This window comes from Mytilus trossulus, chromosome 4 (assembly GCF_036588685.1).
Source record: "Mytilus trossulus isolate FHL-02 chromosome 4, PNRI_Mtr1.1.1.hap1, whole genome shotgun sequence".
NCBI classification, from domain to species: Eukaryota; Metazoa; Mollusca; class Bivalvia; order Mytilida; family Mytilidae; genus Mytilus; species Mytilus trossulus.
This window is the reverse complement of record NC_086376.1, coordinates 89,013,891-89,027,951: the sequence shown is the minus strand read 5'-3', so window position 1 is coordinate 89,027,951 and position 14,061 is coordinate 89,013,891. Positions and strand designations below refer to the sequence as shown.

Sequence of the window (14,061 nt, the reverse complement as noted above, 5' to 3'; positions counted from 1 at the left end):
GCTCTGAAAAGTGCTTGCATATTTAAGCATCATGCTTATCATAACAAGTTTTAAAACATAATTTTTCAAAAATAATATCTGTCGGTTTGAATTCTTATTAATTGGATGATGCATGTAAGAGTTATGTTTCCCTAAGCACTCAGTATTGTGTTAAAAATATGCTTTTAATGTTTTTCTCTTATGTCAAAGACATCTTTTCACTAAATCCATTGGATGTTGGATGTGTACTGATTGATGATTTTTCATCAGTTGTTAGTGGCTTTGAACTAGCTGTCAGTAACTACATGTACTCGCAGATCTGTATTAAGTGCCGTTTTGTTGTTAGGATGTCCAAGTAACCGGCCACGTCCACATGTATTTGGAGTATTTTTATTTTTATCCATCTGATGAGTTAAGCCTTTTTCAACTATTTTTTATAGTTTGTTCTTATGTTGTACTGTACCACCACTGTCCCAGGTTAGGGGTAGGGTAGGGTTGGAATCCCGCTTACATGTTCAACCTCGCCTCATTATGTATTTATGTGCCTGTTCCAAGTCAGGAGCCTGTAATTCAGTGGTTGTCGTTTGTTTATTTGTTACATATTTGTTTGTTAATTTTTTGTACATAAATAAGGTCGTAAGTTTTCTTCTTTAAATTGTTTTACATTGTCATTTTGGGGCTTTTTATAGCTGACTATGCGGTATGGGCTTTGCTCATTGTTGAAGACCGTATGGTGCCCTACAATTGTAAATTTCTGTGTCATTGTCTCTTGTGGAGAGTTGTCTCAGTAGAAATCAAACCAGATTTTCTTTTTTGATATTTTATTTACGTTTTTCATTCTACGAATCTGAGTTTATATGAATATAAACAAAAGTTGTGGTATAATTGCCAATGAGACAACTCTCCACTAGAGACCAAATGACACATAAATTACCAGCTATATGTCATTTTACGGCTTTCAACAATGAGCTAACCCCAGACTGCATAGTCAGCTATATGAGGCCCTGAAATCAAACATGTAAAACAAATCAAACTGGGAAACGTACGCTCTAGTTAATAGATATAGGAAGATGTGGTGTGAAAGAAGTTATAAAAGCATATTCTCTTAATAATGGAATACATAGCATGTACAGTATATCTTAACCAATAAATATGTACCTGCAATAAATATAGAGGTTACTGATTGATATTGTGTCTAGGATATTATCCTATATAAAAGGGGACATTTAACTGGATATAATCAACAGATACAGTACATGAATATATTGAAAAAGATTTTACCTCTTCCCATTGCTGTACATATCTTACTAAACGTGATAACCTGAGCAATCTAAGTAAACTGAGCAGTTTGGCTAAACGTAACATTCGGAGGGCTCTCCCTGAAAAATAATAGTTGATATGTTAAATCATTCGATATAGAAATATAAGTATTAGTTTCTTTACATATGCAAATTGTGTGTCAAACATAAAAGCATAGCACACATATCAATACTATATGTATTAAAAAAAGTATCATGAACAAGATGAGAATAGTCTTATATAAAAATCAATTCTGAAATCATTCATATAAAAGATAAGTAACAGACTGTGTTTTGTATATCCCTAGCAAAACTAAATGTAAATTAACTGAAATTATAGACAAAGTTGTAAAAAGGGAAAAAATACAATATAATGAAGTATACAATTAAACGTAAATATACACTTGAAGCTATAAATTCATTCAACTTTGATCAAGACAGATGCCTTATTTTTAACCGTGAAAATGTCTGATTGAAAACTCACAAGTCCTGTAGTTGTTATATTCCTTTTTTTCAGATTCTGTCCTTTAACATTAACAATTGACAACATCATTCAATCGTTGAAACTCAAATGACAAAGAAAAAGTGCACAACATGTCTATCGCACAAGTTATTGTTATGTGGCATTCCATTATTTGTTGTCAGTACTTCTACATTTTATGCCTATGATTCAGTGGGACATATTTCTGTTTGCATGTTGGATATTTTAAGAATTGAAAGATAAACAAAACGAAATTAAACTATATAACACACATTATCCAACTCTATCATAAGGAATATATGCATTTATCGTTTATAACATTTATCATAGTTGTGACAATATTTTTTACTAAAAATACTATTCACATTGCTCAATGTACTGAAAGAGATGTTATGCCCCCAAAAAACAAATAAGGAATTTAAGATTACGTCGCCTAACGTAAATATGTTGACAGAAAGATTCCGATTTAAACAAACGGAAAGACGACAATGGTTTACAAAGCTAGAAGCAAATACATAAACATTATACAGGTAACAACATTAAAAAATAAAGATAGATACATAAATAAACACACTATGAACATGCAGGTAGAATGTAGAATATGTTCCCTGCAAGGCGACCATTCTCACACCAGCAATAAAACGCAAATAATAAAGGGATATAAATAGTAGCAAGAAAGTTTGAATGCAACTATTGTGGAACGGTCGTCTTCTGTTTAAACAAGGATTCAAATTATATCTCAGGAAATGCAAATAAAAATATTTGTAGCGGCAATAAATTGGAAACGTGTCATTGTTGATATAACTTTTTTTTCTCAAATACATATATTTCTAATATTATGAAAGAATAGGTCAGACATTTATTTTATAGAACAATTTAAGTGCATCGTTGATTAATAATCAGTAACGCTAAATAATTGGAACGGTAAAGTATTCGAAAATGGCAAAAAAAGCTGGTGAAGTAAAGTGAGCAAAAAATTCTCAATATACATAAGACTTGAGGAACAACTACGTGTAAATACGAGAATGATCACCTTGCCAATAAGGAGTCACATCCAATCTGGTTTCAGTACCTGCATGGAACAGCTGGTTCGCCTCTGCGTCCCATAAGAGGAAAATATAATCCATTGGAATAGAACTTATTAAATCTAAGAAAAACCAACTTTTTATGTAATGTCTTGCGATAAGCTTTGGATCCAATATAATTTCATCTGCAAAGTCATTAACAATCACACCTGCAAAAAGATAAAGTCTTATCATATTCATGCAACCTAGGTTACTGGTTTAACTTGTAAATATAACACATAGAGAGCCGTGGTGTAGTGGTAAGCGCATCGGACTACAAATACAGAGGTTCCTTGTTTGATCCCCTTTCTGGTGAGAAAATTTCAGGGACTGAATTTCTGGCTCTCCCTTGACACCAATTGCGATTATGGTCCTGCGAAACGAAGAAAGTCTGTTGTAAGGTAACTATAAATGGCTGACCCTTGTTAAGAGAAAACAGTATCTCTTACACGTAAAATTCACCCTTGCAGATTTCGAAAAAAAACAGACTAATGCCGCTGCACGAGCAGAACTCGCACCAGCTAAGTTGAAAGGGAGTTATATAAATTGTAATTACTTGTTTCCCGATCCACTATAAATAAATATATTTAAAATAATATACATGTATTGTTATATAATGATATGTATGAATTAATGGTAAGACCAAGGGTAAACAAAGTCTTTGAAAAAGGTTAGTTGGAGTTATAAATCCAAGCATTAAATGAGTTTCCAAAAGGGTAAAGAGTAAGGGAAAGAAACACATCTTACTCACCATACTTTTCAAAAATTCAAAAAGGTTTACAATTTGAATGAACTAACCAGAGAGACGCATGTAAGCCTCTTGATGTCTTATTTAACTTTGATTGTCTTCTTCAGATGTCGTAGACTCGACGTCTTATTCTATTTATACCCCTATAATTGTATTTGTATAGCAACCTGGTCGATTGAAAAATACTATTCAAGGTAAATGACATTACAATTGCAGAGACGTACATATTGAATAAATGATATTACCGAGAGATTATACACAGATATAACGACTACAGTCATGAGTCTCTGATCTTCACCAAAGCCATTAATAAAATTTCATGGCTTATTTAATATCTTTAAAAACAATGGATTTTGCTTGCAAATCAAAATCTCAAATACGAAGCAGTCCTCTTTAGCTTTCAGTTTAAGCTCGACCGGGAGTTTTTTACACTCATCTAATGACTCCTATGGGAAATAATATCCTTGATAGTTTTGGATAAACAACCACCGAGATCAATCAAATCTAATAGTTTTTATTGCTAAGCTTGTGTACAATGGTAGTTTTGTAATGTACCAATATAGAGAATGTCATCTTTTAACTATGTTTTATTGCTAGACGATTCCTTCTTCACATCCAGACAATACAATCATGTTGATGCAACAAACGTGAAAACAACGCATTTATCAAGTTTAATGTTAACCAATAAACCTTTTATATTGTACAATTCCAGGATTGTCTAGTCGTTATCTGACAATGGGTGACATACAATTTAGTATTACTTTTCACGTTTTCGCTCGTATTTGTGCACGTTAATACTCCTACAATAAAGATATTGATAGGTTATTTTTCTTTTTTCTCATCATAAGTTCCTTCAGTATGATTTATTGTGACAAAGCTGTTATCTGTTATCTTTATCCTTTGGCCCTCCCTTGACACATCCTAAGCTATGACAGCTTTAATATGAGTTCACAAGAGGACAAATTCTAATGTATAAAAAGTATATTAGTGTTTTTGTGTTATTGTCTTCTAAACACAAGAATCTTCGAAACTAAAATAAGTTTCGTTAAGTACAATAACCAAGTGATTTTCTACTGTTTGTGTACATTACAGGAACACGTCAATATTAAGCTCTAATACAAAGCGATATTTTATTACCTCACGGGGAAAAGAAACATATTCGATTTACATGAGCAAAGATAACCATTCTCGTTATGCTGACAAAATACATATATATTAAAACATGACGTACAGATTTAAAAAAAGTCAACGATATAACCACTTAAGAATGCTTACAACTTTAAATCGATAAATAATCCTGCAAATGTATTTAACTTTCTTTTTGTTAACAAGAAATCCAGTAAATTCGTACTGAGACAATAACTGTTCACAAAAACGATATGGAATAGCGAGTATCCTATTAATTAAAGTGTGAAAAGTAATAAATCGCGTAAAAAAGAAACGTGCTTGGAGTTAAACATTCGATAAATCGAAAGGCAAAGATCAAAAGTTTTGTAAACATCAATTCATTGATGCATAAAAATTGGTGCACTTTTATGTAGAACTTTTAAAAAGTTGAACACCACTGCTTTGTTGTTTTATTTTAAATAAAACAGTTAAATTTGAACCGGAAAAAAAATGGTATTTGTGGTTCTAAATGATCGTTCAACTAAGTCTTCTCTACCTAAGGCATATATTACTTTAGCTGTATTTGTTAAAATTAGGAATGTTGGTCCTCAATGCTCTTCAACTTCGTTCTTTATTTGGCCTTTTTAACTTTTTGGATTCGAGCGTCGCTGATGAGTCTTTTTTAAGCGAAACGTGCGTCTGGCGTATATACACAATTTAGTCATGATATCTATGATGAGTTTTTTTGACTACCAAAACAAGTGGAAAGTTCCCAACATTTTCACATTCATTTAGTATATATTTGTAATTTTCATATTTAGAATACTGCCAAAGCTATGTCTGATTTACATTTCATCAGAATTGACTACTTAAAACTACAATATATGACAAACGTAATTGTTTCAACGTTCCCATTGTCAAATACCCATTTTCAACAGTAGCCTTTTCTCTATCCCATCGCCCCTCTTTTACATACATAAGTTTTACGTCACCATCGCGAATTGATTGACCTATTATACGAGAGTCGGTCTCAACTTACTATCGATATTTCATCACTTTAGATACCACAACAGATGTCTGATCTGAAATCTTTTCGATTTTGTCAAATTCCTGATTGGAATATTTTGACTTAATTTGAATTCGAATGGCGAGAGATGTGTTTATAACAATATAGGCTTAATAAGTTGACGTACCCAGTTTTAGTTCCTTTTGAGTTCTTGTGGTTCAATCGGATTTTTGTTACCTTATTTTGTATCTTTTAATTGATTTCTCAAAAGGAACATCTTTAAGCTGCTGTTGCCCTAATTTACATATTCCAAAAAGGAGTTAATTCTTCGTTGCAAAAGCTTTAACTCGTTATATTCCAGTATAACATAGGGAAACGTTTACCATGCCTTGATTACGGGATGCTATATCAAGTGGCAATTAAACCAACCATAACAATTAATTGAAATGAACAGACGATAGTTTCTAATTATAGCATTAAAAAAAAAACATGATTACTATATTCAATTTCATGTAGACAATTTTAAGATATCAATTATGATAAACTCTGTAATAACATGTGATTAAGAATAAATGATCTCAATATTGAAATAAAAGTTCTATTTCATAAAAAAAACCAAGTCCAAACAGAGAAAAAACATATGCCAATGTTGTTTTTTCTTAGCTTTACAACAATTTGGCATCGAATGACAGAATTGACCATTTAACAAAAGAGAATGAAGTTGTAGTTTTAGTAGGGAGATATTATGGTTAACAGATATACTGAGTAAAAACGAATATGCAACATAAGTAACTTCAAATTATCACTCCGGAAATTTGCAATCGAATAAGCGTTTAAAGTTGGAACAATTCATATGTTTCATTTGCACAGTGAGTTGTCTTTCTTAGACTTATGATATTTGATCGCCTTTTTTTCGTTTATTTTATCATGCTATAATTTGTTAGTCTGTTTTCGACTTATGAGTTTCATTATCACTTTGGTATCTTTCGTATGCTTTTTATTTTTCTAAATCGATCTAAATTTATCTATTCATTAGAAGTGTATTGTATTGACATTTTGAAATGTTCTCTGATTTTTACAGACTTCATATACAATATATCACTATTTCCCACTTTAAAATTTGTATATGTTAAGGAATAAAGAAAGAAAATTATATAACCATATTCACATGATACCTTAAAACGAATCGAAACAAAATGACAGTTTTTTTGCTAGTGTTAAATGTAAATACTATTTTAAGGAACAAAGTCCGCACCAGATGCACATTCCGACAATTTATGTTCTTCAGTGATGTTCGAAGCCAAAATATTGGAAAATTTCGGACTTATTGAAACTTTTTCACACAATGCTTTATTGTAAATTCAGAAATTATTGCGTGCATTTACTAAAACAATTTTGTCATTTCAGATTTAAATGTGATTTTTATTTTTACGATTTTGATAAAAAAAAATCTGTTTAATTCATATAAAATATTTCAAAATGCGAGTTTAAATTATTGCGTTTACAACTCTGTCGCACTTTCGCAATAATAAAAACTTCGCATTAATTTCTAAATTTAAAGTAATCCAGAGAAGTTTTATTTTTATTGTTGGGAAAACATCACATGTTAATTCTATTCTTCCTTCTTATTCTATACGAATCAGTCCTTCACCAAGTCATGTTGCCATGTATGAAGTTATTAATAATTGACTATAATACCATACATACCCGTTCTAAAATTAATAACAATATCCAGGAAAAAGACTGTATCTGATATGCAGTTAAATACTATCCAGTGTGTACTGAGATCGTCATTAAAAAATGATATGGCAACAGGAAGTATAATCAGATTGGCTATTAACAGAACTAACATAAATAAATCCCAATAAAATCTGAAATTAAGAGAAAAAAAGTATTATCGACACAATAATATTCATACATTACAGACATACTAGTAAATGAAGAATATGTCATTTAATTATATAAACCAACATATTCTTACAGATTTGCAAAAAATGAAGAAAAAATGTGATAGGGAAATATTCAGATCAGTGCCACACCTTAACATAACAAAACACACACATAGTCTTAAAATACTTATATTCATCCCTTTTCAAGACAACAAAGATCTGGATAAAAATAAGGGGCTATTTTACACATCTTCTTCTATAGAAAATGCAAGTACAAAGTCAGAAATATACAAGTTGTTTTTCGTTCGTTCCGTTGGTTGGTAAAATTTTACAGTTGAATTTGTCAGGTTTTAGACAGATAAATCAGAAATTTTGTTACTCTGTTGGTTTTTTTTTATTAAGTTTCAGACATATTCGTTTTTGATATGCGATAAGTTGCCTTAGGAAGCAAAAACAAAAAATGACGAAAACGCATGACACATTTGTAAAAAACAAATCCTATTGAATCTGATCAATACTTGTTTGGCAAACTTCCATAAACTTTGTTTTTCCTTTTATATCTAAAATCTGCCCTATATATTAAAAACATTTACTACACTCAATTTATTTCACACTTGTGTTCCATCGATTGTCTATGGCAGTAGAATTCAATGAATTTTCTGTCAATATTCAAACAACATAACGACCCTTCAGTCAATAGATGTTCTGTTTACAAAACAATTTATTGTCCTTCTACGAACATTACCAATATGTTATACATTTGTTTTCAGTACATTAACCCTACTTATTGACACCTTTTTACTTTGACAATTGGCTATTTAATATTTGCATTACAATGCCAAATGTAAATAAACAAAATAATAATGATACCTTTTAAAATTACATTCTGGGAAATAGTTTATTAACAATAGATGTCAACACTTTAAACAGTTTTCGATGAATTTAATTGATTATAACAACATTGCAAACTTTAAAATATATTTCAAAATATTGACACTCATTATGCAATTTTAAAACATTACTTCTGCTAGTCATTTAGCAATATCATTACGTTGTAATGAATAGAATTCTGTCAAATATCCCAAACCTCGTTATTCATGGATTTGGAAACATTCGTCTATATAATATCATAAAGGCATTAACTATCAAATGTAACGACATAAACCGGAATCGATACATTGTTATTTCATTACAGTTGCACTGGACTGCTTATTATTGAATAATTATAGCAAGCTGAAGTGGTATTGATTTACGACACATTGTATCTCCGGTTGCCTTCATTTCTGTATGGGTTTTTGTGTTTCTTTGTAACATATATGTTTGTTTTATAAATATTAAGATAATAACACAATGTTAAATGATGTACCCCAGTTTTTTATTTTTTTTAACCATTATGTCTGTTTGCTTTGTTCACACATACATGTTAATATAGTGTAATTATGCCACTGTCATACAAGTGAGAGGTTAAGCCAGCTACAAAACTAGTCTTCATCCATCATTATCTACGTAAGAAACTGCCTGTACCAAGTTAGGATTATGACAGTTGTTATCCTTTCATTTGTTGTATTTGTGTTTGGGCTTTTGATTGTGCCATTTGTTTACGGATATATCGGTTTCGATTTTTCTCGGGGTCTATTTCTGGTGATTTCACTTTTATCGATGATAAAACTGCAAAAATATCAGTTTATATTTTTTTTATATGTATTTACACGAAGATGTCTTCAAGTGAAATTGGATACCCGTCATTTATCATGATTTTCAAAATGATATGGTCAGGTAGCTGAAAGACCCGTTTCTAAATCATTCAACAATTATGTCTTAGATTACATGTAGATACACCCATCCGAACTAACACCAAAAAGGTGTATTTAATGCACACAGGCGTGTTTATATACCTTAGACAAGAAGAAGAGAAAAAAATTATTCCAAAATGAATATCATTTATGGAATTCAGCAACTAACAGAATAGATCAAAGGAGCATGTAAAGACAACAGCCCATTAAACATAAATTTTGAAAATTAAATATCCGAAGACATTATGTGATATTTGACAGGACAAACGGATGTACAGACCGAAACATATACTGCACCTTGGTGGGACATAAAAATAACAATGAGGCATGACGATCATTTTTGGTATGAACAAGACAAAAATAAAATTGTTTTTAATATAAAGCATATGGTTTCTTTAGAATTGAAAAATAGGGGTCCTGAACATTTGATAAGAACAATATGATATTTGTACTGTATTCCTGTCTCGATGTATTGTCGTTTAAGCGGTATATTTAACATATAAGCGGGAGGTTTGACTTGTCATAAAACCCGGTTCAAACCCACCATTGTTTGTTTTCTTAGAATGTATTGTACCAAGTCATGGAATATGTCATTTAGTATCAAATAGTATGTTGCTATGTATGTCAGCGTAAGTTTTGCTTTTCCGTGTTTTCCTCTAACAGTACATGTGTTTCCCTCAGTTTTAGTTTGTTAACCCAGACTTGTTTTCGCTTGACCGATTTATGACTATTGAACAGTGGTATACTAAAGTTCCCTTTATATAGATGGGTATCCGAAGACAATTAGTTTATAACTTGGTTCTATAAAATTATCGACAAAAATATGCATAAAATATTTGTTAGCATGGACAATAAATAACCAACATTTTTAAAATTGGAAATGATTTCTGCTTTGTTCCAACTCGTACTACATGGATTTTACATTATGATATTATTTTCATGCATATCTTTATTGCAACGTCCAATATTAAATTACTCCTAAGATTTGATGATTCGCCTTCTCAAATATAAAGTGCCATGCTTTTTCTTTTTTTTCTTTTGCCATCATGGTAAAGATATCAAACTCTGAGTCTATCAGTCAACAAGGTTTCAATAATAAGAGGCAGGAATTACCTGTGAATGGGGACGAAGTCTGATTTTGTTTTAAATCAACAATGTTAAAAAGAGAAACGGAAATACCGTAACGTTTCCGATTTTGGTTCTGTTGTTAGGGATTTTAGTTGTGACGTTATTTTAGTTATGACGTCATATTCAATGTAAACAAAGAAACGTTGTCATCAGGTAACGTTTTTTTAATAACAAACATTTTTTTTTAAATGAATTAGTATTAGTTCCTTTCTAAGACTGATAATTATACATTTTATTCAGGTAGCAATAAACAGTTAGGAAAAAATACTAAAATTTGCCCTTATGAATTTTAACATTCCCTTTTCATTGCTTTCTTGCAATATCAAGCTTACTGTTTGAGTCATATATGGGCATATGTATGTAATCAGAATCTTCCATAGATTTTATTTCTAGTATATAAAATGGTAAAATATAATTGCTTTTTGGTGTATCCATGGCAACAATCTGCATTTATTTGTTATAAAATATTGCAAAAAGGGGGGAAAAGATGTCACATATTTCCCCAAAATTTGGCTAAAAGTAGAATTTCAATCGCTTGAAGTAATACCTTTTCTGAAACTGTGTACATATATCATTCAGCAAATCTAATGAAAATCATATGTCTTTCATCTCATTTTTTTGTAAAATTGCGTCAAAAACTTTGTGTAGAAAAAGGGTGTTTGTAAACAGTTCATTAATTTCTGGACCAATGGCCGGTCTAGCAATGAAAATGCGGACTGTCAAACAGAAAACAGCCCATAAAACATGTCAAAAATAATCTTGATGCTCTTATAAACCATCTTTGAAGGCTAAATTAGCACTCATCTGTCTAAAAATGAATTTTATTACACAATAACTTTCCTATTTGAAAAATCCACAGGGGCCATAATGCGAAACTAAACTCCTAACTGTGTATTGCTACCTTAATAGTAAATATTTTTTTCAAATTCTCCCTTTTAACTTATTTTCTGAGTTCTGCTAGCTAAAACGAGTAAAATGGACTTTTATTTTTGAAAATTGGTTGAGTAATGAATATTTTATGAAGGTTAGCAGTTGACACTGAAACGCGACAAAAACTGATTTTAAGAAAGGTGCCAAGTCAAAGTGTAAAATCTTGGCTCTACCTCAATTTTTAGCCAAATCTTAAAAACTGTACCTCTTTTGTCAGTTTTTTAATGTTGAATATCATAATAAGATCTCTGATGATGCAACATTGTACAAAATTTAGCAATTTTAAGCAAAAAAATGTTAATCTTTATGCTTATTGCATACCAAAGACTTGATTAAAAAACTTGGTGATAGGGAATCAATTTCTTACATCTGATGATCTGATTTAACTATACATTTAATATATGCCAAAATGTAACATAAAATCTTGATAAAAACAATAATTTGATATATTCGCAAGAAAAAAACCAACGCGTTCAATACTTGGGCTACTACATGCAGTCCAATCCATCAGAAGCAAGCGTTAAGCCAATAGAGTATAAATATAAGCCTAGTGTCAAAATGTCTAATTTTGGTTGCTAAGGACTGTAAACAATAAAATTGACACATATTGTCATTGTTAAACACTTAATTTACTCAGAAGCTAATTTTGAATCTAAATATCAATAGATTTGTGGCATGAAAAGTCTTAAATTATACAATTCTGAGCTTGGTAAGTATGCCATAAGGTAGCAATAAACAGTTAGGAAAAAATACTAAAATTTGCCCTTATGAATTTTAACATTCCCTTTTCATTGCTTTCTTGCAATATCAAGCTTACTGTTTGAGTCATATATGGGCATATGTATGTAATCAGAATCTTCCATAGATTTTATTTCTAGTATATAAAATGGTAAAATATAATTGCTTTGTGGTGTATCCATGGCAACAATCTGCATTTATTTGTTATAAAATATTGCAAAAAGGGGGGGGGGGGGGTAAAGATGTCACATATTTCCCAAAATTTGGCTAAAAGTAGAATTTCAATCGCTTGAAGTAATACCTTTTCTGAAACTGTGTACATATATCATTCAGCAAATCTAATGAAAATCATATGTCTTTCATCTCATTTTTTTGTAAAATTGCGTCAAAAACTTCGTGTAGAAAAAGGGTGTTTGTAAACAGTACATTAATTTCTGGACCGATGGCCGGTCTAGCAATGAAAATGCGGACTGTCAAACAGAACACAGCCCATAAAACATGTCAAAAATAATCTTGATGCTCTTATAAACCATCTTTGAAGGCTAAATTAGCACTCATCTGTCTAAAAATGAATTTTATTACACAATAACTTTCCTATTTGAAAAATCCACAGGGCCATAATGCGAAACTAAACTCCTAACTGTGTATTGCTACCTCAAAGTCGCATGTAAACAAGACCTGAAACGGAAGCAGATTTCTGCGCCGATCCGGAACTTCAAAGCATGACAAAAAAAATATGAACGATTTTGAGTTCATTAGTACAATGAAAAATTCGGGAAATTTTCTCGGACTTTTTTTTTTTTTTTTTTATTTAATTTTCTACTGTAATAGGGGACTTCGTCCCCATATTACTGATAAATTCAAGTGGTAATCTTGCGTCAATGCATGAGTGTTTAGTAATCAAAAATAATAATTCAATGCCGTGCGAGGGAATTAGATATAAACAAGAATGTCTGAAACGGAAATTAGTCTATAAGAAATCAAGGCAAATGAAATATTCTGATTAAAAAATACTGGATATCACGTGGTTTTGGATTTGATGGTTCTTTCGTACAAATTACCAGGGCAAGGAACATCAATTGGTAAATTAATAGGATAATTTAAAACATTTTACGTAATAATTAAGAACTTAAGAATATTGTTTCAATAGTACCAAGCATAGCCGCTAATGCTTCAAACAATCGGATATATTTTGGTGCAAAGGTGCAACTTCAATTAGACTATCACTATTTTGAACATAAATCAGACAGTTTATTTCCACGTTCGAATTGTTTTATATTTGTCATTCTTGGGCCTTTTATACCTGAACATAAGGAATGAGCATTCCTTATGTAGAAAGCGGTACATTGACTTATAGTTGTTTAAGTCTGTGTCATTTGGTCTTTTTTTGAGAGAGTTGCCTCATTGGCAATCATATCAAATCTTCTTAATTTTATAAATAATAAAATTAACAGGCATTACTATGCACTATCAGAATCCTCAAGAATACGGCATGTATACGACAGCAAAATACTGTGTCATATCTTGTTTTGCTCAGTTGTCCGCCCTTCTTCTTGTATTTAAGACCCAAAAGCAAGCTTCAAACCAACGAGTTTCTTGACAGAGGATTATGTTATAAGCGGATTATGTGCTGTTTCATTATTAGTTCAGAAAAATCCTTATACTTGCCGTGTTTTCAATGCGTTTAATTTTCAATCGATTAGAAAAAAAGGCGTTTTAAATAGTTTTAAAGTAACACATATATTTTCAAGACAAATCAATCACGATACGAGAAAATATATTTAACGTAAGCAATGTTTAAAGGTAAAGAGTAATAAAAATTAGTTAAGGAATGATACCAAAAATTAATGAGAGTGTTTAGAAATATAAAATTAAGAAATATGAGCCAATATTATGCTAG

General features: G+C 30.9%; 1 protein-coding gene across 1 annotated transcript in view; it reads right to left on the bottom strand.

The window, feature by feature from the left end:
* LOC134716247 (potassium/sodium hyperpolarization-activated cyclic nucleotide-gated channel 1-like) overlaps window positions 1–14,061 on the bottom strand; it is a 101,597-nt gene that overhangs the window by 14,472 nt on the left and 73,064 nt on the right. The window contains exons 3-5 of the mRNA XM_063579122.1: window positions 7,391–7,554; window positions 2,792–2,992; window positions 1,261–1,358 (exon numbers count right to left, since the gene is read on the bottom strand). Of these exons, the coding sequence (XP_063435192.1) occupies window positions 1,261–1,358; window positions 2,792–2,992; window positions 7,391–7,554 (463 nt within the window). The remainder of the gene's footprint in view (window positions 1–1,260; window positions 1,359–2,791; window positions 2,993–7,390; window positions 7,555–14,061) is intronic.